Source organism: Equus caballus, chromosome 8, assembly GCF_041296265.1.
Source record: "Equus caballus isolate H_3958 breed thoroughbred chromosome 8, TB-T2T, whole genome shotgun sequence".
Lineage (NCBI taxonomy): Eukaryota > Metazoa > Chordata > Mammalia > Perissodactyla > Equidae > Equus > Equus caballus.
In genome coordinates, this window is record NC_091691.1 from 11,478,457 (window position 1) to 11,503,404 (window position 24,948).

The 24,948-nt window shown below is 54.4% G+C and overlaps 1 protein-coding gene across 2 annotated transcripts in view; it reads right to left on the bottom strand.

Annotated features, from left to right (window-relative positions):
* The window catches only part of MYO18B (myosin XVIIIB), a 250,529-nt gene that overhangs the window by 165,211 nt on the left and 60,370 nt on the right, over nt 1–24,948 (bottom strand). For both annotated transcript variants that reach the window (XR_011441307.1, XM_070275312.1), the window contains exons 13-17: nt 15,489–15,662; nt 11,859–11,949; nt 10,242–10,434; nt 6,895–6,975; nt 4,797–4,944 (exon numbers count right to left, since the gene is read on the bottom strand). Coding sequence is in view for 1 of the 2 variants with exons in the window: in XM_070275312.1 (XP_070131413.1) it covers nt 4,797–4,944; nt 6,895–6,975; nt 10,242–10,434; nt 11,859–11,949; nt 15,489–15,662 (687 nt within the window). In the remaining variant the exon portion in view is untranslated. The remainder of the gene's footprint in view (nt 1–4,796; nt 4,945–6,894; nt 6,976–10,241; nt 10,435–11,858; nt 11,950–15,488; nt 15,663–24,948) is intronic.

The window sequence follows — 24,948 nt, forward strand, 5'->3', positions numbered from 1 at the left end:
TCACACCCATTTTGTTCATCCAAGCACTTCACAGGCTGCTTTTGCCGTCAGGAGCTCCCGGGAACGTCTGTAAGACGGAGCCTCACCCAACATCTCTCTTGTGGCTTCAGCGCCATCACCTCCCCCAGGAGCCTGACCCCCAGACTGGGGCTCCTCCACGCCCCTCTGCCCCGGACATTCACCCGCCACGGCTGCGTTGCGAATGCCTGCCACCTGACCGTCCACTGGGCCTGGGCTCCGTGAGGGCGGCCCCAGCCCCCTGCTCGGCCCGCCGCCCAGCAAACGCACCTTAGGTGCCAGGGGACAGTCAGTGCTGGGTTACCCAGAAACCCCATGCGCTCTGCTTGATGGAACGTCCTCATTAACTCAGAGCTCATCAGAAAACCCTAGAGGCAAAACACCTTTTTATTTTTTACCCAGAATGTCTGAGTTAATGTGTGTGTCTCCGTCAGCAGCAAAAGAGATATACTAGCATCTCTCCCCTGGGGACGGAGAGCCTCCGAGCTCGGGGTGTCTGGGGCGAGCACCTCACAGGAAAAGAAGAGGGGGCCCCAAATCTACCCGAACCCCCTCCTGCCCCAGCTACACCCCGCAAGACGCCTTCTGCCTCTGCCTCCGCTCTTTGTCTCTTTTGCCTAAAAGTCAGGATCCAGACGCATTCCCTCTGAGATGTGCGTTCATGCAATTCTGGGTCACTGGGTTTTCCCATATCCGTCTATGCTGCATCAGGCATGCGCTGCACCCCTCATCGTGCCGGGGGCTGCGGACACAGAGGGGACCAGGCAGCCCCCGCCGTCACGGAGCCCACCTTCCCGTGAGGGCGAAGGCGTGACGTCCGAGGGGGTGGCTGCAGCGGGGAAGAGAAAGCGAGTGGGGAAGGGAGACAGGCGGGGGGACGGAGGGGGCGGTTTATTCTTTTACGCAAGGTGGTCGGCAGGCCCCCCAGGAGGCGAGGGAGTGAGTGGTGCTAAAACGTGGCGGAAGAGCGTCCCAGGCAGAAGGAACTGCCAGTGCGAGGGCCCTGAGGTGGGAGCGTGCTTGGGGTGTTCGAGGGGCACCAAAGAGAGCTGTGTGGTTGGAACGGAGCAAGGGAGGAGCAGGGCGGGGCAAGTGGCAGATACCCACAGAGGCCGTGCCGTGTCCCAGGCCCCGGGAGACAGCAGGGGACAACAGCAGGTACGCTCTGCACCCTCGGGGGCTACAGGGTCATCGGGGAACCGGAGCAAGTAAGGCACAGAGATAACGGAACATTCCAGAGCCCAGAAAGAGCCTTGAAGGACAGACCAGGGAGCTGTGGGGGGACAGCTGCAGACAGGGGTCAGGAAGGGCTCTGAGGGGGAGCAATGGACAATCACTCTGCCTGAGGAGGATGTGCTAAGGCTTCTTGGCACCCATTAGCTCTTCTGTTCTCGCACGAGTCCCGGAGGTGGGTGTGGCCATTCTACAGACAGAGGCCGCGGCTTCCCAGAAGTCACACACATCACAGCGCAGCCATGGAGGAGGGATCCCAGGCAGGTCTCTGGGGTCTGAGGCCTGGGCTTGTCAGGGCTCGGCTTCCTGTGGATCTGGGTGAGCTCCCTCTTCCATCACCACCCCCCAAAATCCCTCCCTTGCTGGGTCCTGGTATCATTCCCTGAGGAGGGGGCCCCTCTCACAGCCTGGAGAGGGGCCGGGGGTCTGCCTGGCCTTTGGAGGGAGGCCTCCCAGGGCCACCATCCCCTCTGTTCTCGGTGCCTACAGGGCCCTGATCAGTCGTTGGCCACTCCGAGGCCTCAGTGACCCCACTGTAGAGGGGAAGTGGAGCCCACAATGCCTGGCTTGGGCTAAGAGCTCCTCTATCTTCATTCACCGGCTGGTAAAGGGGAAGACATACTGCAGAGAACAGAGGTGACCTTCAGAGGACAGAAGTATCATTGCCAGAGTCCAGATGAGCCCCAGGACCCTTGGGGGTGAGGGACGCCCAGGCTGCATTATGACTTTCCTGGGCCCTAGACACTTGCATTCATGGGTCCCTTCCTCCATAAAAAAAAAATATTAAAAATTACATTTCATGACTGTTGATATAAAAACAGATTCATATTAATCATACATAAAGACTTCGTCTTAGTTTGCACCCATAACAAACTACCTTGAGGGTTTAAACAACAGAAATTTATTCTCTCACAGCTCTGGAGGCTGGAAGTCCAAGATCGGGGTGTCCCAGGGTTGGTTTCATTCCCAGGCCTCGCTCCTTAGCTTGCAGACGGCTGCCGTCTCCCTGTGTCTTTCCTCTGTGCATGTCCGTGTCCTAACCTCTTCTTATATAGACAGCAGTCACATTAAATTAGGACCCACCCCAAGGACCTCAGCTAAACTTATGACCTCTTTAAAGACCCTGTCTTCGAATGCAGTGACATTCTGAAGTACTGGGGGTCAGGATGTCAACATATAAATTGGGGGGGGCATACAATTTGGCCCATAACATATATATATATATATATATATATATATATATATATATATATATATGAAAACACTGTATTTGACCTCAAAGTTCATTTTTTGTCCTGCTTTGAACAGAAATGAAAATATTTTTATGGGCCCCTAACAGCACGGGGAGCCCCAAACCCTGCCCCTCCTGTGCCCGGCAGAGAGGCTGGCCCCGGGCCAGTCGCTCGCACAGCCAAGCTCTCTGGGAGTAATCCGGGCAGCAGAGCTCTGAGCTGGGTCCAAGGAGAGCTGCTGGAACCAGCAGATGATGCTGTTGCTTAGAAAATCTCGTCCCGATTCGAGCACAGGAACGCTCCTTGAATGTCCCAGACAGAGGACTCGGTGGGTCCCTCCCCAGGGTGGAGGACGCTGCCATCGCCAGCCCGGTGGACAGCAGCACTGAGCTGTCATACGTCTTTCTCCAACTTTTCTCCTAATTTTTATAAACCACTCCAGTCACACGTTCACCCGGATGCGCCACTGAAATTGCACCTGTCTTGATCTCCAGTGACCTCCACGCAGCCACATCAACGACCATTCTTCAGCCACGCCTCACCTGACCCCACGGCAGCACTGAAATCACTTGGTCCCTCCCTCCTCCTACGGCGTCCAGGATGCCACACACCCCCGGCGTCCCTCCTCCCTCCCTGGCCGCTCCTCCTTAGTCTCCTTTGCTGGTCACTCGCCTTGTCCTTGACCCCTTGACACTGGAATGTCCCGGGGCTGAGTCCTTGCCCATCTTCTCTGCCGACCCTCAATAGCGACCTCAACCAGAATCGTGGTCCTCAATCTCCTTCTTCCAGATCCACTTGTCTTATCATCCATCTCCCCTGCCAGGACATCAGTTCCCCGGGTTGGGGGGAGATATTTGTTTTGTTCCGGGACGTATCTCCCTGCCTACGACAGTGGCGGCTCCATATTAGGTGGTCCATAAATATTTGTCGAATGAACCGATGAATGAATGGGCCCAGGACCTGACCACCAAGCGTAAGATCTCGGTGTATCTGCCTTCATAAATGCCTGAGGGCACCCGCTGGGGTGGGGATCACAAGAGGTTTAGATCCAGACCCAGCGTGTTGTGAATCTGACACTGACACTGACACTCCCCCTCAGAGTGATCTTGGACAAGCACATCTAGAAGCATCTCTCTGGAGCTCCGTTTCCTCCTCTTGGGGGGTAAGAATATCGACCTCCGAATGTGTGACAGAATTCGTCTGGACGATATACACAAAGCTCTGTGCACGGGGCCCTGCATGGAGTACAGACAGTGTCCCTCCACCTCCTCAAATGACAAGGATAATATTCCTCTTCGCCATCAGCAGCCTCACCTCATCACCAACACTTGGCAGCCAATAGCGGAGCCCCCCACGTACATCCTCTCACCCAACCGTCGTAGCACAAATTCCGGTGAAGCGGGTCCCCACCCCCGTTGTTCAAGGACACCACCTGAGACTTTTCGAGGTTCACTCAGGGTCACGTTGATGAAGGTACAGCCGGTTGGACTTGAACTTGGGGCCGACTCATGCCGGATCCCATGGCTTCTGATCTTGATCCAGCTCGTGCCTCCATCTCCCCTCCCCTCCTCCCTCCCACCAACACAACCCATCACCACGTGCCGTGGATCCTACCCCCTAAATCCCTCCCGAGTCAGCCCACCATCCCGGGGCCAGGCCAGCTCCTCCCTCAACCCGCTGGTCACCTTCCTGCCGTGTCTCCACACTGCAGCCCGGGTGAACTTTCCAGAACATGCATCTGGCCGTGTCTCCCGCTGCTTAGAACCCACGGCTTCTCAATGCTCTGGGATTAAGACCAATGTTTTCGGCACAGTTTGCAAAGGCCTCTGCAGCCTGAGCCCAGACAACAACTCCATCTTGTCCTGCACCGTGTTCCCCCTTCTTTGTTGGATTTACCCACGTACATCTCCACCGAGTGCCCCCTGGTCCCCTGAGAAACTAAGTCTGCCTGATGCACACGGCCAAGCGCCACAGTCTGTCATCTCAGGCTCACTGGACACGTATGTGCTTATCTGTTAGTTTCTCCATGGCCTCATCCCCCATCCTCTCTCCTGGAGGACTCGGGCCACATCAGGTTGGTTCACCACCACACAGCAACGTACCCAGCACACAGTAGCTGCTCCGTACGTTTGTTGAATACACGAATGAATAGCAGAAATGAATAAAGGCACACAGGTACGCGCACAGACGTTTCTGCACTCAGACCCTCCCCTCCTCCAGTGCAGGCCTTGTCAGGGATTTTTCTGCAACTGACAAGGACAGATTCCAACTCCCAGGCTGGACTCAGCATCCTTCCCCCCCTTATTTCCTTACCGTCAGCCCCAGCTCCTTTCTTCTCGAAGGCAGCACAGAGACGCTCGAGCACCACGCTGTCACTCGAGCCCTCCACCCGGACCTCCTCATCCAGGACCCAGAAAAGGCCCCCCGCATCCTCAGTGCTTCCTCCAGCTGGTAAGCGGACCTGGCGGGAAACCCAGGACATGTTAAGGAGCCCTGATCGCTGATGGAGGCCAGTCCCCGGCTTCTCTTCCCACCTGTGGGAGTCAGGAATCTGAGTCCCAGGCGTCACGACTCAGATGTGGCAGCCCCGATCCACATTCCTGCTCGCCCCCAGATTCTCAGTGTCGAAACCACAAAACTAACAACCTCTCAGTTACAAGAGGTCCAAATCCTGCCTCTGTCCTCACTTCCTGTGTGACCTTGGGTAACTTACTGCACCTCTCTGGGCCTCATGTCCTCCTATGCAAAAGGGAGGCTGGGCACACCTTCCTCAGAGGACCATAGCGAGGATTTATCAAGAGGAAGCACTCTGTAAATTACACGTTTCTAGATACACACAGGCTGCAGGGTATATCTGTGCACAGCCAAACACAAAAGGATTCATTCTATCTGCGTTTCCTCTTAGAAGTCTTTATTTTTTAAACTAAAATCTTGAGAGGAAAAAAAAGTGCCCAAAGAACATTTTAGAGGAGAAGGTGAGCTTGGCTCAACAGCGCAGGCACGGAATTTTAAATCTAGCCACAAGCTGGGTTTCAAACAGTCAGGGACCACTGAGGAAACCTGTCGCTCTGCGGCTGGAAAGCAGAGAAGGGCCTGGAGAGTCTGAAGGGCTTATTCAAGGGCCCACAGTGAGGTGGCCCTTGAACAACCCAAACAGGCGCTGAGTGGCCCTGGAGGAAATGAGGTGCGTCCCAGGGCGCATGGGACCAGGGGCTTCCCAGGACGTGAGGATTTCCATGCTAAAAGCAGCAAGTGCCAGGCAAACCAGGACAGCTGGTCCCCTAGCTCAGAAACATTGCTCCACCCCACTCAGAGTCCCAGAGAAGAGAAGGACACGTCCAGGGTCCCAGGAGAGGCACAGGGGCAGAACCGGAACTGGACCCCGTACCCTGAGCCTTCCACCTTGGCCCTCTTTACTGGGGTTGAAATCAACAGCCAGCCCGCCCTCAGAAGGCAGCCGTCCCCAGCCCCTGCGCAGGCGTCCTGGGGACACCAGGGCCCTTCCTTCTTCCCGCTGCCTGGGCCGTCCCTTCCAGGGAGGCGGAACCCCCCGAGAGGTGACAACAGGAGAAGGAGCAGGTAACGGTCAGCGGGGCTCGCGGACGAGGGGGCTCTGCGGGCACAGGTGCAGCCCGCCGTGAGCCAAGGCTGGAACGCAGCCCAGCCGACAGGAGACGAGGGACGAGGAAAAGGCAGCCTGTGCGTCGAATGCAGGAGCAAGGCCACCTGCAGCACGCGCCCGGCGCTCTCTGTGCCAGATCTCGTGGACATTCACGGCAACCCCGGGGGCTACGATCGGTCCCATTTTGGAAAGGAGAAAACTGAGGCTCGGAGAGGCGGAGTGACATACCCAAAGTCCCCAAGACTGGATGGGAGCCTGGCGAGTGGAGTGAAATGGCCCGGGGCTGTTCTGGGAGAGGGGTGAGCCGAGCTGCAGGTCGGGGGTCAGCACAGTGCATTCTTGGGATGGAGAAAATGGGTAAAGACTCAGGTAACCCCCAGACTAGCACCTGCCTGCCTCCACGGGAGGTCGGGGGCCTGGACCCAACACTGCCCCCTTTCTCCATCCCCTAGGGACACCTGACCTTTCCCGGCAAGAGCAACTGGTGGCCGCTAGGCCGGGCCGTGGATGCCCCTCGGCTCAGGCCCCAGGCTCCTGGCGTGAGTGCGTTCTCAGACGCAGACTCGGACCTGGAGCAGAGCAGGGGCTCTCAGTGGAGGGATTTCAATATTCGTCGCCCAGGCCACACCTAGTGCAATCAGTGCAGAATCTGGGAGCATCTTTAAAAACCTCTGGGTGATCCTAGGTGCTGACGGCGTCAATAGTAGCTTAAAGGCTCAAGTCTGCCCGCATTTCTATAAAAAGCCTTCTTGGTGTCTGAGAGCCTGGGTTCCCGGGGCCCCGTGTTACCTGGGAGGGACTCTGATCCACCACGGCCACCGTGGTCCCCGGGGACGGCTCCGGAAGGTCAAACTGCACAGGGACACCTTCCTGGAAAGGCAGAGAAGATCAGCGTTAGCTCCTTGCTGAGCTGAGCGGGGTAGAAAACTCCTGGAGGAGGAAAGAGATGTGAGAACTTTCATCCTTGCTCAGCTTTTCGTAAATTATTTTTTAAAATTACACTAAATATACTTAGCATAAAATTTACCATTTTAACCATGTTTAAGTGTCCAGTTCGGTGGCATTAAGCACATCCATCACGTTGTGCAGCCATCACCACCATCCCCCTCCTGAACTTTTCCATCTTCCCAAACTGAAACTTGGTACCCATTAAACCAGGACTCCCCATTCCCCATCCCCCAGCCACTGCGGACCACCATTCTACTTTCTGCCTCCAGGAATTTGACTGCTCCAAGTTCTCATATGAGCGAAATCACACAGTATTTGTCCCTTTGTGACTGGCTTATTTCACTGGGCATGTCTTCAAGGTTCATCTGTGTTGTAGCATGTCTCAGAATTTCCTTCCTTTTTAAGGGCTGAATAATATTCCACTGTGGGATAGACTATGTTTGTTTCTCCGTTCATCTGTGATGGACACTTGGGTTGCTTCCACCTTTCGGTGATTGTGACTAATGCTGCAATGAACATGTGTGAACACATATCTCTTCGAGACCTTGCTGTCAATTCTTTTGGGGATACACCAAGAAGCAGGATTGCTACATCATACGGTAATTCTATTTTTAACTCTGAGAAAACACATACTGTTTTCCACTGTGGCTGCACCAGTTTACATTTCCACCAGTGGTGCATAAAGGCCCCAGTTTCTCCACATCCCCACCAACACTTGTTATTTTCTCGTTTGGGGTTTTTTAATAATAACCATTCCGATGGGTGTGAGGCAAGATTTCACTGTGGCTTTGATTTGCGTCCCCCTAATGATCAGTGAAGTTGAGCATCTTTTCATGTCCTTATTGGCCATTTGTATATCTTTTGGGGGGCAATACCCATTCAAGTCCTTTGCCCATTCTTTAATCGGGTTGTTTGTTTTTATCGTCACCCTTAGCCTCTGTCAGAGAAGAAAGGCTGTACACCAACATTCCAATAAATCCTGACAGTGTTCATCCTGCGAGGCTGTCGGCAACCAGAGTCAGAGCTTTACCAGGAACCGAGAATTCAGTCCAAACCTTTCTAACATTTATTGTGTGCTGGGCCAAGTGCTGAGTGCTGTGGGAGCCGGCACAAACTATAGATGAGAACAGATGCCATAGAAAAGCAACAAGAAATGTCCAGACAACACTCCGCACAAAGATGTTCATCACAGTGTTGATTATAATGGCTTAACCGTGGAAATCGCCCAGATGGCCAAAGGAGAGACAAGATCGAATCGGACACAAGCACTGAAACGCACGTTTATGAAGAGCTGTCTAAGTGGAGGGAGAAAATGTGATGGGCAGGATGCTGCGAGGGGAACAGCAGGCAACCAAACCGGGGGGACGGAAGGATCAGAAATCTGCAGGGGAGACAATGTCTGGAAAAATGACTCATATAAAATCAGAGAGCAGGGACAGGGGTGGCCTCTCAATGGTGAGGCGAAAGGAGATGGTGTTTTCTGCTTCTTGACACTGATGGACACTTTCCAGAACTTTTAATAAAGAACAGGTATTACTTTGATGATCAGAAATAAGTGAGATATTTTGGGAAAAAATATGGTAGCTGCTCCCAAACATTAAATGCCTAACACAGGTGCTTTCTATTCTGCTGCATTAAACGCTCAGACAGCCCCGCCGGCAGTGGGTGAAAATGATTATAAACGTAACCCCCTCTCCCCGTCCCTGGATCCACACTCTTTGCACAGAGATGCTGCAGCCTCTCCCGCCAAGAAGCGGAACCTATTTCCCACCCTGAGTCAGGGCCCGGCCCTGGACTTGCTGTCACCGATCGAATACAGCAGAAGTGACGCTGCCAGTACCGAGTCTGGATGTCAAGGGGCCCGCACGCTTCTGCCCACTCTCTTGGAACCCTGCCCAGCGCCGAGAGAACAGCCTGGCCTGGCCTGCCGGAGGAGAGAATGGCCCCGGAACACAGACGCGGTGTCCCAGCTGAGGCCCGCCTGGACCAGATCGTGGCCACCTGACCCCAGACACATGAGGGTCCAGCCCAGACCATCAGAGCCACCTACCTGACCAGCATCTGAGCACAGGCACGGGAGCTCTCCCAGCCAGGACCAGAGAGCTACCCAGGCCACCCAGAGACTTGTGAGCAATAAGAGAATGTTATTTTTTAAACCACTATGTTTTGGGGTCATTTCTTATGCAGCATTGTTGAGGCAAACGTAACTGATACAGGAGTATAGCTATTTCTGTTTCACATGTGAAGAAATCTAGGCTCAGAGAGGGTGAGTGACTTTCCTAAGGCCACACAGCCCATAACTGACAGAGTTAGGGTCAGACCCCAGGTCTCATCAAGGTCATTTGTTTGAGAAATATCCATGTGGATGCCCATGTGTTGATTGCTGTGCAGGCTGCAAACAAAGAAATGACCATAACTTCAGTACCCATTATCCTACTGATGAGCAGCATGGTCATTTCTAATATTTTGCTATTAGCACTTGCTGGAGTCAAGAGGTCCCCACTCAGGGAGGAGGGAGAAAGTAGATATGGGGGCATCTGGGGGCGTTAGCAATGTTCTACCTTTTACCTGGATGGTAGATGCACGGGTGTGTTTGTCTGGGTAAATTCACCGAGCTGTACACATCTGACTTATGCCCTTTCCTGTGTAAATGTTATATTTCAATTTAAACTTGATTTTTAATGAGAAAAGAAAGGCTGGCAGGCATGTGTCCATGTTTCCCAGAGAAACACAGAGTTCCCAGAAGCAGAACTGCATCTGTGACTTTTTAGCCACGTTCTGACCCAAAAGGCGTGCAAACCTGCGGTCTTCACCCCACAACGGAGCGTGAAGCGCTTCCCACGCTGGGGAAGATGCAGGCTTACGGCTGGAGGAGGCTTCAGCTGGGGGAAGCTGCGACAAGGGACAGGTCGCCCCAAAGAAGGGACGGCTGTGGGAGCAAGGCCTGGGGAGCCCCACGTCCCTGGCGTCTCTGGACCGTAGGGCGCAGGGGCCATGGGTGGGGGCTAGGCGTCCCAGGAAGATGGGGCACAGAGGGCCTGGGGGGACCAGGCCTGGAGCTAAGGTTTCGTTCGCTGTGAGCCCAACAGGAGGAAGCCAACGGTTATGGGAGGACCGGCCCCGCCGTCCCCACGTCTGCCTCCCGCCCGCCGTGAGCCCCAGGGAGGCCCCGCCCCGCCCGGCCGGACCTCCCGGTGTCGCTCCAGCGCCGAGACAAAGGTCAGCCGGTGGAGGAGCAGCTGCAGGCGCTCGTGGGCGTAGTTGTGGCACAGCTCCTCGAAGGTGGCCGCCCGCTCCTTGCCCTGGTGCCGGGGGTTTTGAAAGCCGGGAGGGTCCACCACCGTGATGGAGGCCATGGAGAGGTGGTGGGAGGAGAGGGACCTGGGGAGAGAGACGACATGGAATCTTAGAGCCCCGCCTGTCTCGGCCCCCCACTCGCCCATCACAGCGATGGAGAAGCAGGCTGGGCGGGTTTGGGGACCCAGCAGATCGAGTCTCCAAATCAGGCTCACCACTCACAGGCTGTGTGACTTTGGGCAAGTTACTTAACCTCTCTGAGCATGGCTTTCCCCAACTGTTAAATGATGGTAGGGATGAGTAGGGTGACCCAGGGGCTGCGACAAGAATGGGAGGAGTTGAAGTATGGAAACGGCCTCCCGTGGGCACAGCAGGCCTTCAGGAAATCTCTCTGCACCGGGCCCAGAGTGGAGAAATGACTTGCTTATGGCCATACAGCAAATCAGTTATAAAGTTAGGACTAGAGCCTCCTTTTCTCTCTTGGCAACACATACGATAGAAAAACAATTTTGTTCAGTGCCTCAGTTTACAAAGTTCTTTCAAGCTGTCACCTCCTGGGATCCTCTGATGACGGTTGGTGTGGCCAGAGCAGAGATTGGTGACATCCAAATGCAGGAGTTAAGGGACAGCCCCGTGTGGGCTCCAACTCTCACTCTGCCACAGAGGGGCTGTGTGTCTCGAGATAGTTGCCTGACTTCTCTGAGCCTCAGCTGTGAAAAGGTTAAGGATGGGGCCAGCTCAAAGACTGTGGAGAGGGTTGGATGCGACAAAGCATCCACGCTCTGAACACAGACCGGCCACATGGTCAGTGCCTGCAACGCTCTCTGTGATTATCAGCAGCAGCAGGAGCCACTACAGGTTTCGACGGCCCTGAGTTCAAACGGGAGCTCTTCTCCGTTACCTGCCAGGGGTTCCCATCTATAAAATGGGGCCAAGACGATTAGCCCCACACAGACACGGGTGAAGATTAAGTCCACTAACGTCCAGGAAGCCAGACGCCTCCTGGGTGCACGTCAAAGCTGGGGTGGAATACGTTCGTTCCACGGCTGCTGGCCCCAGGACCCACACCGCGCAGCAGCCGCCCCCGTGGGCTGACGGCCTCGCCGCCAGCAGTGCGCTCCCACCTCCAGCACCCCTGCCTCCGCCCACAGGGACCCCCGTGGTTTCTAGATAACGTGTCTGTTCTCTCGGATGGTCCCTGCTCCATCAGCGCCAGAGCGAGTTGATTCTGCATCCGCAGCGACCCTGGAGAACCTGGCTGCTCCGTTGCCACGTCCTGGCCTCATCCCTTTAAAAGGATGCTGGAGCCCGATTACGCGTCCTGCTCCCCAGAGGAAGGGGAGGCTGGGGAGGCGAGGTGATCGCCTTGGGTGGCCAAGGCGAATTTAAACCCCACGCCATCTGGTTTGAAAACCCACTCTCTAGCTCAAAACCCTGCCCTGTACTTGGGCTCCTGCGTCCATCTGCAAAGAGGCCGACTTTGTGCCGAGGGAAAAGGCAGCCGTTACCTGTTGATAAGCGAGACCACGACAGCAAAGAGCTCCTGGTACAGGCCCGAGGCCATCCCCTCCACACACTCCACGCCTGTCATCTTGAGCCCTGGGCGGGAAAAGGGGAAGGGTCAGCATCCTGTGGTCAGGCCCTCGCCTGGGGCCAGGGACATCACTCCAGAGGCATCCCTACCTGCCTCAGAGAACCGCCCTCCTTCACACACATCCCCCCACGGCTGAAATGACTCCCTCATGTTCTCAAGACCAAGAACAAGTGTCTTATCAGGACCTAGAGGATCCTGGGTAACCTGGCCGTAGATTCTCTCCAACATGCTCTCCTGCTCACCCCATGGGGCCCAGCTGTGTCACCTCCTTAGGGAAGCCTGCCTTGACCACTACCCCATGAGGCCAATTCCCAGCTCTACCTTGCTTCTTTTTTTTTTTTTTTTGGCGAGGAAGATTAACCCTGAGCTAACGTCTGTTGCCAATCTTCCTCTTTTATGCTTGAGGAAGATTTCCCTGAGCCAACATCTGTGCCAATCTATCTCCATTTACATGTGGGACACCGCCACAGCATGACCCAATGAGCACTATTCAGGTCCGCATCCAGGGTCTGAACCTGTGAACCCCATCCCGCCAAAGCAGAGCATGAGAACTCAACCACTCCACCACCAGGCCAGCCCCCTGCTTCTTTTTCAAAAAAATTAATTAATTTTTTTTAATTGAGGTGTGATTGACATACAAAAAGCCGTACCTCCCTATGTGGCAGACACATCCTGATGGGTTTGACGATCGGCATACGTCACTATAAGCAACGGCATGAGATAACCATCACCTCCAAACGCTTCCTCTCTCCCTGTTTGTGTGTGTACATTTGTGATTGGAACGTTGAATGAAAGATCGACCCTCTTAAGAAGTGTGGGAGTACACGGCACGGGCTTGTTAACTAGGGCCTGCTGCACGGGAGATGGATCCCCCTCCTGACTCGTCTGCTCTCTGGGACTTGCTCATTTTGCATAAACGAAACCGTGTGCCTTTGATCAGTCTCTCCCGTTTCCCCGGCCCCCGGCCCCTGGTAACCGCCATTCTCCTCTCTGTTTCTGTGAGCTTGACTGCTGTAAATTCCTAACAGAAGCAGGATCCCGTAGTTTATTTCTCAGCCATAAAAAGGAAGGAAATCCTGCCATTTGCTACAATGTGGATGAGCTTGGCGGACATTATGCTGAGCGAAAAAAGCCAGACATGGAAGGACAGATCGACTCTGTTTTCACAGCACTGACCACAGCACATCTCTCCTGGTTACTAATTGACTGTGTCTCCCCACCCGGCTGGGAGCGCCCTGGGGATGGGGACGGTTTCTGGGTTTCTGGCTTTCAAACCCCCAGAGCGTGACAGGTAGCAGGTCCTCAGCAAATGTTGGTTGTTCCCTCTTTTGGGAGGGACATTTGGCAATTTTCTATCAAAAGCCATCAAAGGTTCATATACTTAGACTTAATAACTTTGCCCTTGGCTTTTATTCTAATAAAATATTCAGAGGAACAAAGATTTCTGGGGACATATGTTCTCCCGATTGTTGCTTAAATTGGCGAAAATCGCTTTTTCGAGACAACTTGAATATCCAACAATAGCAAATGGGTTAGCTAATTTGCAGTGCTCCGTGCAAAGGCACGCAGAAAGTCAGGTAGAGAAGAACACCGACTGAGATGGCAAAGCTCCCCCCCTGTAATGGTGGGAGGGATGAAAACCTTCGCAAACTATTATTATAGTTGTGGGCTCAATTTTGTTTAAACACACACGCTCGCTGGTCCCCCTGAAACAGCCTGCCTTGATTAGGGTGCATTGAACGAAGTCAGGTGAGGAGCCAGGAGACCAGATCACAAATCCTGACCCTTAGGTTTTGGTTCCGTCCCCAGAATTGAAAACAGCTTCCAAATCTGCCCGCACTGGCGCCTGGAGAAATCGTTGTGCTGGTACATTGCAGGCAGCCTGCTGCCGCCCCAAAGCACTCCCCACCCCTCTTCTAACTCCACCCCCACCCTGGGCCGTTGCTAGGCAACCCACAGCCTCCCAGCATCTCCTGAACCCGCTGGTCCCCTGCCTGCTTAACCTCCACCCCGGAGACCTTGGCCTGAGAGGTTGACTCGGCCTCACAAAGCAGTGTGTGCTCGTGTCTGTGCTTGTGTGTGTGTGGTGGCTGTGCACATTTGCCTGGGGGGAGAGTGTCTGTGTCCATGGAGGTGGTATGTGTCTTGAACGTGTTTGCGAATGTGTGTGGTGTATGCACGCGTCTGTGCATGTGTGGTGTGTATCCATGGTCACGTGTTTGGTGTTTGTGTGTGTGAATGTGCGTGCACGTAGGTGCCTGTGTGTGCATGTCTGTGTCCTTTTGTGTGTGCCTGTATAGGTCTGTGCACAAGTGTGCAAGTGTGTGGTGTGTGTCTGTGCAATTATATGTATGTGTGTGTGTGTGTTGTGTGTCTGTGCACATGAGCATGCTGTGTGCGTGGTTGTGCACATGTGTGTCCCTGTATATGCACACATGTGTGTGTGTGTGTGTGTCAGAGGACAGCTACATCTAGAGCTGGAAGGAAGGACACAAAAGGCCAGTGACATCAGCCATCAAGCCAAAGTCTCTGGAATATGGAGCAGCTCCAAGGACCCAAGGGGCCTCTAAGAGCTTTGCCCCAAAACCAGAACTCACCACAGTCCCGCCCACTACCCCCAGGCTGTGGTCTCCGGGAGAGCTCCCCTTAGAGTGCACTTGGAGACCCCCAGGCTCACAAGACGCCCCTGCCCCGCCTTGTGCAGCCAAGCACCTGGCCGGCAGCGGCTGCAGACATGGGGCCCAGCAGACCCCAGGAGGTGCGGCTCCAACTCCTCCTGCCTTCCCCACGTCAGTTCAAAGCATCCGCATTCCTCCGCTGCCCAGGCTGAAATCCTGGAAGCCCACCTGGTCCCTCGCTTCCCCCAGGACCCACGCCATCCTCTGTGATTGTAAACCAGACCTTGAATGTGTCCACCTCGCCCCGTCTCTTCCACCACTTCCCTTGTCCACCCACCACCCCTCTGACCAGGGTGACTTGGTTAGGTTCCTAATGGCTCTCCCTCTCCCACTCATTCTGCAATCTTCCTCCAGGCTGAGCTTCAGAAAGAACAAGTCAAGTCATGCCATTCCCCTGCTTACACCCCTCCATGGCTTCTCATCGGTGTGAGCCTAAAAACTCCAGTTGACAGACTACTCCATGAACTGACCCCACCTCGCTCTCCAACCTCATCTCCTACTGCCCTCCTAGCCGCTCCGGCCATCCTGCCCCTATTTCTGTTCCTCACACTGGAAGGCTAGTCTTCTCCCTACAGAGCAGGGGCCCAGCATATGGGAAAGTGTTGACCCCTGGGGGCTGCCGACAATGTCCCCTCTTGGCAGCACAGTGCCCCCCGCCAGGTTTCAGCAGCCTTTGCAATCGCTGGACGGACCATGAGCCCCTGTGCAGGTGGGCCCATGGCCAGTCCCACCAGCAGTGGCCTCCCTCGCACTGACAATGGTAGAGCCTTGATACATCCCTGACGGACAGGTGAGAGAACGCTGGAGTGCCCCAGGGGCTGGCCCAGCGGGGACCCGGCCCACCCGGGGAGGTAGCAGCGTGGTACCTGAGCTGGTCTCCTCGTCCTCAAGGCCCCGCCGGTTCGGCCCACTCGTCACCTGCTCGATGATCTGTCTCAGGTGGTGCTTGAAGGTGGCCGTGTTCAGCTCCTCGTACTCACAGCCCAGGGCCTCGGCTGCACGGTTCGCCCACTCGAACCTCATGAACTGCTTCCGGCCCACTGCACAGGGACAAAGCAGACGCCGGTGGTGAGGTCCCGGGGATGGGCCAGGTGGGCCTCCAAGGGGACCTCAGAGAATCTCTCCACCTCCCAACCTCGGCAGGAGCCTGAACAACTGCCCGGGCCTGGGCCTGGGCCCTGGGGGATGACCCCCGGGTGATGGCCCCAAGGCAGGGCTCAGCTTTCTGGAGCAGACACGTTTATTCCTATTCCCTGCCATTTGCATTGTCCCCTTTTTGGAAGCAATCAAAATGATCATGGGGAACACGCTAATTGTGGAATTGGGGAATGGTTAGTAAAAGTAGGATTTATCCACCCACATACCCGTCTCTCTCTCCATCCACCCATTCACCACCCGCTGCCACCCGCCCACCTACCCATTCAGCTACCCACCCAGCCACATGTCCAACCGTCTAACCCCCCATCCACTTCTTCAGTACAGAGTTACTGAGCTCCTGCTACATGACAGGCACTGTGTTAGCCGCTGGGGAATCTGGGGTGAGCAAGACAGACAGGGTGTCTGTCCTCAAGGACCTTACAGTCTATTGAGGGACTGAGACAATAAACAAGTAAACAAATAGATAAATAAGACTCTCAGGCGATAAGGAGACCCCTCCTCTAAGGAGAAAATCGAACCGGGTGACAAGATCAAGAGAAACCGAGGGAGTTGCTTGGGATCTACGGTGGTCAGAGAGGGCTCTGTCTGAGGCCATGATGTTGTTGGAACCGGGTTATGAAAGGTGAGAAGGAGCTGGCCACATAAAGAACCAAGGAAGAGCTTTAGCGGTAGAAGGAGGAGACAGTGCAAAGGTCCTGTGGCAGAAATGAGCACGGTGTGTTCGAGAGATGCCAAGAAGACAAGCGTGGCTAAAACATCAGGGGAAGAGGAGAGGAAACAGATGAGGCTGAAGAAGCAGTGGGGAGCCAGTCCACGGACGATTACAAGCCCATTTAAGATCAGGAACGAAGACTTTGTGCAATATGGATGACGCTTGCAGTCGAAAGTTAAATGAAAAGCAAACTGGAAACCACACCACAGTATCCTGTCAACCATGTAAATTATTCTAAACGCTGTCAAAAATAGTAAAAAAGGAAATATACCCAAATCTGAACAATCACAGCTGGGTCTGGGGGGTTTTGGATTTTCCACATTTTCTACGGTGGTTGTGCACCAATTCTGTAATTCAAATAAAAAGTAAATAACTTGTATGAAAACAAATAGTGCCATCCTTAAATAATTTTCTCCCCTCTCTTATCTTCCTGTAAATGCATTTCCTTCTCTGAAACAAGAACCACACCTGCCGAGAGATTTCCTAATCTATAGGGAAGAGATCGCGAGGGTCCCATCCTTCATGCAGAATCTACCTGGTTTATGGCAAAATCAGAAATTTGGACAAAGCCTTTATCTGGGACTTTGACACGAGGACGAGGAGCTCTGGCCCCAGGTCACTGGGGACCATAAATAGCCACTGCTCACTGAGGTCCTCCTGTGTGCCACTTAGCACCGACCGTCACAAGAACGTTATTTCATTGCCTCCATTTTACAAATCACTCCCATCTTACCGACGACAAAACTGAGACTCAGAGAGGTCCTGTGGCTAATGAAAAGTCCCGCCACTTTAAAAATGATGATGGTGGCCATGATAACAGTTACCACCCGTTGACCCCATTTTATCCAAGGCGTCATCTTTGTTCAGCTCCTGGCTTTTGAAGTCAGGAAGTTTGCGTTAGAGCTCCAGGTGTGACAGGCAGAAAAGGCTCAATAAATGATAGTTGCAATTCGTTAGTATTATTATTAATCATCACGAGAGTCCTGGAAAGCAGGATGATCATTCCCATTTGATAGACGAGAAAACAGACTCAGAGAAGTCACCAGAAGTCAGATTAAGTGGAAGAGCTATTATTTCCCCAGAAGCAATCCTCCAAACGCCGCCTTCAGGAAATGTACACACATCCTTGGGATCCAACCTCGGATAAGACTTTTTTTCAAATGCACTCACTTATCTTTTTCACGTAAATAAATACACCTTGAAAGGAGGTGTTATAGCATCATCTTAACCGAGAACCCATTGGCTGGAGGAGGTCATCAAAAGAAGGTGACCGCTGGTTGACCTGTGAGCTGGCCCCAGGCAATCAGAGACTCCTCGCGGGCTCCCTTGTCCTTGAAACGGATGTTCTGTCCATCCTTCCCACAGTGGGAGCCGTCGTCGAGGACGCCGCCTTGAGAGAGCGAGGTGTTCCTGAGACCATCTGGACCGCGCACATGACTGAGCCCAGCGGAGGCCTCCGTATAAACTCTTCAGATTCCAGCCGGCGGACGCACAGATCCACTCATCTCGCAAAGCTCCCCTGCTCATCAAACCTGCCGCCCACCCGTCTGGAGTGGCCTGCCTCTTCTTCCATCTCTCCTTGCCCTCTGTGTATGGAGGCCGGTTTGCAAACCAACACCGTTACAACTTGTGACAAATAGAAGCAGAAAATAAATACAATATGAGCACAAAAATATCCTTAGCTTCTAAGTAGACACAGTTACGTGGGAGCCTGAGATCTGCTCTCTCTTCGTTAAAAAGGCAGACTAGTGAGCACTAGAGAGAGGCATTGAAGACCACCAGCAATGAAGGGGACTTCCTTCACCCTGGGCGGGGGCTTGAAAGTGAATTAAATAGGCGGCAAGTTTCTAGGGGGCGATGTCCTGCCCCGTCAACCCTCCACAGCCGCTCTCTGAAATAATATCCCACCTCCACCTGCACGGACCTTCTGTGGCCTCGTCGAGCCAGGGGGACATCATGAAGGGAAAGAGGAGCAGTGAAGGGACTCGGCCGGACTCTAAACCCTGCCTCACTTAAGGGGGATATTTCCAGGCTCAGCCGAGCAGCATCCTGCCGGGGAAATCCAGGAGGCACACGGGCAGCTGTGCCAGGAAAAGCATTTCTGCTTCCAGCTCCCTGGAAGGCTGGCCAGCGCCCAAAATCCAACCCGAGGGTTCCTCCTTCTTTGTCCAGACACAGGTAGGGGCCAAAGCCTTCTCGATGGAGGCTGGGAACCCTGAGGGGGCATCTGAGGCAGGGAGAAAGGGAACTGGACAAGAGCGTGGACGCTGGACCAGACAGCATCTGGGTCCATGGGCGTTTCTGCCATTTCCAGTTGTCAGTCTTTGGGCCAGTCACACAGCGTTTTTGAGCCTCAGTTTCCTCGTCTGTAAAATGGAGTCATAAAGCCTCAAACACCTCTTCATAGGGCTGCAAGGCTGTCTATCCGTGGCTTCACCAAGAGGATTTGTGGGATGGATAATGAATTGGTGCGCTTCTGACGCAGCTCACCCCCCAGGAATTCTGCGCCCCCTGAGGTCATTTCTCCCCCATGGAAAGGTGGACACGTTGGGCTCAGCATCGCCCACCCAGCTACCGCAAATCCAGGGACAAAGCTGTCCTCTGAATGCCACCGAGGTTGGAGATTCCAGTACAAGTGAGGTTCTTGTACATGGACGGCTCCTTTCCCACAGCCATTATCTAACCAACAGGAACAGCCACGGAGCGCTGAGCGCGCACGGTGTCAGACACTGCTCCGTGATTCCCTGGCCTCACCCTCTTTACTCTCATAAAACCGTCTGAGATAATTCACAGATGCGGAACAGACTCGGTAAGGTCTAGTTTCTTGTTCCAGGTGGAACAGGGCGTGAGTGGCAGAGCGGGATCCCCACCTCGTGCGCTGATCTCAGACCGTGCAGTAGCCGCGTGCTGTTCCACATGAGCAGACATCTGTGTGGTCACTGCTCTATCTGGAACAGAACTGGCACCAGGAAGGGCTCAACAAACAGTTGTGAAATGAGTGATTCAATGAAGGAAGGAATCAACGAAGGAATGAACGCTTCTTGCTGATGGCCAGCCCTGCCCACCCCCCAGCCCCTGTGATCCAAGATTTGGGAGCGAGAACCTCTCTGTTCCCCTGCCCCCAAGGGACCAGCCATCGGAAACTTAGAGATGGCCTTCTCGAACAGGAAAGATCAAATAAAAGATAAAACTGAAGCGAGAGAGGCAGAGAGACACAGAGAGGGAGAGGCCACGAGACAGAGATGGAAACGGAGAGACAGGACGGGGCCAGCTCCTCCAAGGGCGCTCCGTGGAGGTTTGTGCATTTTTCCTGCCCCCAGCCTGCTCCAGAGGCAATCAACACACTCTATCCAGGAGACAAAGAGGCTGTGCCCAGAACGATCCCAAAGCTAAATGCAGAGATCATTTCCCGCTTGTGCATTTGGCCGCCAGCCATTCTGCCGGTCGCTGGTGGCAAACAGGAGCCCATGGCCGGTGCACCCGCGGGGCGGCTCTGCAACAGGCGTCCCATGCAGGACGTCTAGGGACCCTCCGCCTCTCCTTCTGCAAGCATCACTCAGGACACGAGATGCTGACTGGTAGGAAAGGGCCCCTGGCCACTCACCAGTCACCCCTCCTCTGTCTCACCCACTCAAGCAAAAACACCTGAATGCAAATGCCCAAGAGTATTATAAAGGCGACCTCAATATCACAACATTGGCCAGCAGCATGTCCTGCGCACGCATGACATGCCAGGCACTGAGCTGAGCTCTGAACACACGCCGCCTCCTTCAACCCTCCTGCAGCATCAACATCCCCACTGGACTTACGAGAAAACAGAGCTTCCAAGAGGGCGACCCTCCAAGGGCGCGCAGCTGGTGAGCGGCAGGGGCCGGATCTGAACTCAGAACTCCTGACCCGGCACTCAACACCCTGACCACGGCGCTGGGCAGAGGGGCCTCCTCTCATAAAGGGGCATCGTCCTAGGGTCAGAGTCTAAGGAGAAACATCACGAGCCCTTAACATTTCCCTTGAGAACCTCTTAAATTGCCCAGAAGGTACGGGATGGTAGCATGCTTCCAGGAGTCCAGCACAGCAAGCTTTCCCCCATGGGACACGAGAGGAAGTGGTGACTTGCCTTTAGGGACCACGACATAAGAAAAAATATGCGTCTGTCACTGCTAACCTCACATTGCCCTTGTGTGTGTGGTTGGACTTCTATAAATACAATCCACATAGGATGGGACCACCCACCCTTGAATCTGCTCTACATTAAAAATTATTTGCCAATACCAATTCTATTATTATTCTTAATGACCGATGGGCCGTGCATCTTGCCATGGCCTGGAGGACGCACCCCTGAGCATGTCTACACTGAGCGGGAGGATGGTTGGGCTACCCGGGCTGACCTCCCAACCACCTTGCAGGGTCTGCAGGCTGAGTGTTGCTAAGCCTGATGTTACAGCAGAGGCCATCAAGACACAGAAAGGGATATCGCCCAGCCCCAAGTCACATAGCATGCAAATAGCTGAGCTGGAACTCGAGTCCAGGTCGCCTGACCCCCCGGGCCAGGGGCACAGGGTTAGGAGTGGCTCTGGCACCCCCACATATCCCATTTAGACTTGGCTTGAGCATACGCATGGGCTGAGGTCAATCAAGAGGAAACGGGGACAGGCTTCAGATGGCAACATGGCGGGTGGACCCGGACCGAGCTGTCACTGCTCCCCCATGTTCCCCCGGGCCCCACTGTGCTCCCTGCTGCAGAGGGCACTCTCTCGAACTGCACTTGCTCAGGCGGAGAGCAGGCTGGGAGCGCCACAGAATTCACATCCCCAGCCCTGAACCAGCGACAACGCCCTTCGAATGGGATAACTCGGGTGCGTGCTCTCTGCTGACCCCCAGAGGTCCCTGGAGGGATGGAGCCCCAGGTGACCACATAGGTCACTGGCCTGATGACACCCTCTTTGTGGCTGCCTTCCAGCCCCGCTTCCCATCCTCAAGCCCCTCCCAGCGCTCCCTGGCATCGCCTCCCACAGGAAGGTCTTGCCCTTGAACCCTTGTCCCAGCAGCTGCTAAGGCTCAGAGAGAGCCTCACACTGAGCAAGGTTTGGCTCGGTTCTCGCTTCAATTCTAGAAGCCAAGAGAAGGTTCTCTGAAAGGGAGCCAAGGTCTCCGCACACTGCTTTCTTTCCATCTCTGTCTATTCCTCAGAAGCCACCGTCACGTCTGGGCGAGGCCCGGCTCCAGCCATGTGCTCCCAAGGACAGGGCTGAGTCAGAAGCTCTCCAGGGGGTGGAAAGGGCATGTACCATATCAATTCAGTCTCTGCTTGCTGAAACAAGTTTCTTAGCTGCAGGACTTCTCAGAGCCTTGAAAGGATATCTTACAAATCTCCAAGAAGGGAAGTTCTATTCAGACTTATTTGGCCTCCAAATGCTTTCATAGAGCAGCTTGCAGGTCTAATGTCCCGGGAGACACTAGTTTAGGAAATACCGGTTTAGATGAAAGAGCTCTCAACTAACCAGGTGACCCTGGGCAAACCACGTCACCCAAGTCACTTGCCCAAGGTCACAGCATCAGTAAGAGGCAGGCTGGGATTTGAACAGAGAACGAACAAAGGAGAAAGGAGAGAAAGAAAAAAAGGAAGGAGCAAGAGAAAGGAATGGAACTGCAGTTTCTGAGCTGCTCAAAGCCACCTGCAAAGGCAGATTTGTCCCTTTGCGCCCAATACAAAAAAAGGGAGAGAGGAGCCCATGACAGGACTGTTTTCCCCCACGGGCCATGAGCTCAACTGCCATCAACTACTGTGGGCTCCTGCGTTTATTAATAACCGAGTTGTTTCTCCTTCCAACAATAGCCGCGCCATTGTTGAATGACTGAACGTTACGTGACTTATTTAGAACGCTGGTGCGTCTAGCTCACAAGTCTTCTCGCAGACGCTCACCATTCGGAGGCTGGCAAGGAAGGAGGCCACCTGCCGGGAAGAGAGAAGCTGAAAGGGCTGGAGATGCTGCAAGAAAAGGCAGCGCTCCGGAAACACCGCCCCCGTCCAGATCTCACTTCCGCCGCTTCGAGCCCCAGGATGTCGGGAAAGTGACATCCGCTCTCGGAGTCTCAGTTTCTTCTTCTGTAAAATGGGAATCTATCCCCACAGAGTTCTGGTGAAGCATCAGTGAGGTTATTGGGCAGATCACTTAGCACAGAATCCACTCAGTAAATGTCGACTCTTGCAGTTGTGATCGCACCCTGAGATTTCCGCCCGGGGACATCCAGTAAAGGTCTATTGTTGGGATCATAGAAGATGCAACCCTCTTAGAGGCCAGAACTTCTAGTCCCTTCCTGCTTCTTATGGCTCCTGCCTGTCCCTGTTGTCCCCAGGTGCCATGCAGCCCCACAAACCTGAATATATTGTTTCACCTGTCTGGCTTTGGAGAAAGTTGCCATCTGCCCCAGGGCCTTTGCCCGTCTGCACAGTGAGTGCCCACTGTAAGGCCTGGCCAACAAGCCGTCTATAAATTGCTGCTGAGTTGCTCATAATCCTACATGAGTCACTGCCCGCACCCTAAGAGCTGGAACGACAACTCATAGACGCCTCCCAATGTGCCAGGGAACGTGAGCAGGTTTTCTGGAACAGAGGGCTGGTTGGACAGACCAGGTGGGGCAGCATCAGGTTAAACCCAGAAGAATGGGCTGCTTTCCTGAAGGACTTCTCAGAACCTTGAGAATGCCAATGTGCATTGGAATTTACAAGAGAAAGGGAGCAGGGGGATGGGGTCTCCTGAACTAAATCGATCAAGAGGCTGGAGGGGAAAGGCTGACGTGGCATCTTTGGGATGGGGGGGAGGGATGGTGAAAAGAACTGGAGGCTGGACATCCAGAGACACCTTCAGCCTGGCTGCAGGGCCTCAAACAGGAGATCTCACCTCTCGGAGCCTCAGTTTCTGTATCTGGAAAATGGGGTGACTCTTCTCCCTGCGGGTTGCTCTAAGGATGAAATGAGACAGTGGATGCGAAGCTGCCTGGGAGTGTCCCCAGAGCGGGTGATCAGAGCCGAGGAGCAGAGTCACCAGGGAGACCTCCGCTGAAAGGCGTCCCTCAGTCCCTCAGGGGCACTGCAGAACAAAGCCTGGGGGTGGGGCCAGCAGCACCCCTGTGAGGGACTTGCTGAGGCCCCATAGCTAGTGAGGCAGAGCCAGGGCCCAACCCAGCCCTGGGTGGCCCCCCGTCCAACGCTCCTGCCACATTCAACTGTCCCTCACCGCAGCAGGCTGCACCAGAGTCACTCAACCTACAAAACTGTCCCCTTTGAGGCTGTTTCCTGGGGCCCCAGGGAAGCCCACGACAGCTGGTGCTCCAATGTGCTAAGCACTTAGTCTCATGGATGCAACAACCACAGGAAAAGGTCCGAGGACTGATTCCATTCCTCGATGAAGCCATGGACCATGCAACAGAACGTGGCATAAAGAACAGGGGGACAGGCTCCCAAGACAGAACTCCCAGGCACAGTTGGGCCCCTCCCCTGCCCTCGTCCATGACCTTGGACAGCTTGCTCTCTGAGCCTCCACTGTCTCAGCCACAGACCGGGTCAGGAGCAGTCAACGGAGTAATCCACACACAGCACTTAAGTCACGCCTGGCGGAGAGTGGATCCTCAGCCAAGAGTGACAGTCAGTGATTCCATCATCATCGTGCTCGCCATCCTGTCCTCAGCAGCGTGGCTGTGCTTGGTCTCTGAGCGGTGGGTGCAGATGTTCACAGCAGAGTTCTCACGGAGCCCCGGCTGTCTGCCCTCCCACAACAGGTTAGTGTCTCTGCTGATCAAGGATAAAAGAGACCCCACAGAGCATCTGGTCCACCCGCACTGGGCAAGTCCTTGCCCCTCTCTGAGCCTCAGTTTCCTCATCTGCAAAATGGGATAACAGCACCTACCACCCCCCTACACAGGATTGCTGAGACGGCCAAAGATCTTAGAATAGTGCCTGGCATGTAAGCACTGGATAAACATTAGCTGCTGTTATGTAGGTGAAACAGAGGCCAGGAGGAGGGCAGAGGCCTTTACAGGGCCGCCCAGCAGGGCAGTGGCTCGGCCAGGTGGTCCCACCTCCCCGCCCCACCCTCCCAAGGCTCGGGGCTACCAGCGAGCCCTGGCTTCCAGCATCAGCCACTCCAGGGTTCTGTGGGTTTTTTAATATAATTGTTTACATCCCAGAGCAGCCATTCCAGCTTAATGAATGAGTTCAATATGCTCAGAAAACGCAGAATAAATCTTTGCTTGTGGCCCAGAATAGGCCCGGCCACACCAGCTGTCAGTCAAGGAGCCAAGCCGCCATCCAGGGTGGAGGATGCGGAGCTGTGGCCTCGGGAAGCCAGGCAGTGGGACGGCGCCCAGGAGGGGACAGGCCTCAGGGGTGCTGGGTCTAAGGACAGATCAATGAAACCTCCGGGCTGTGGGGCCACGTGGTAATCCTGTCTTATCCC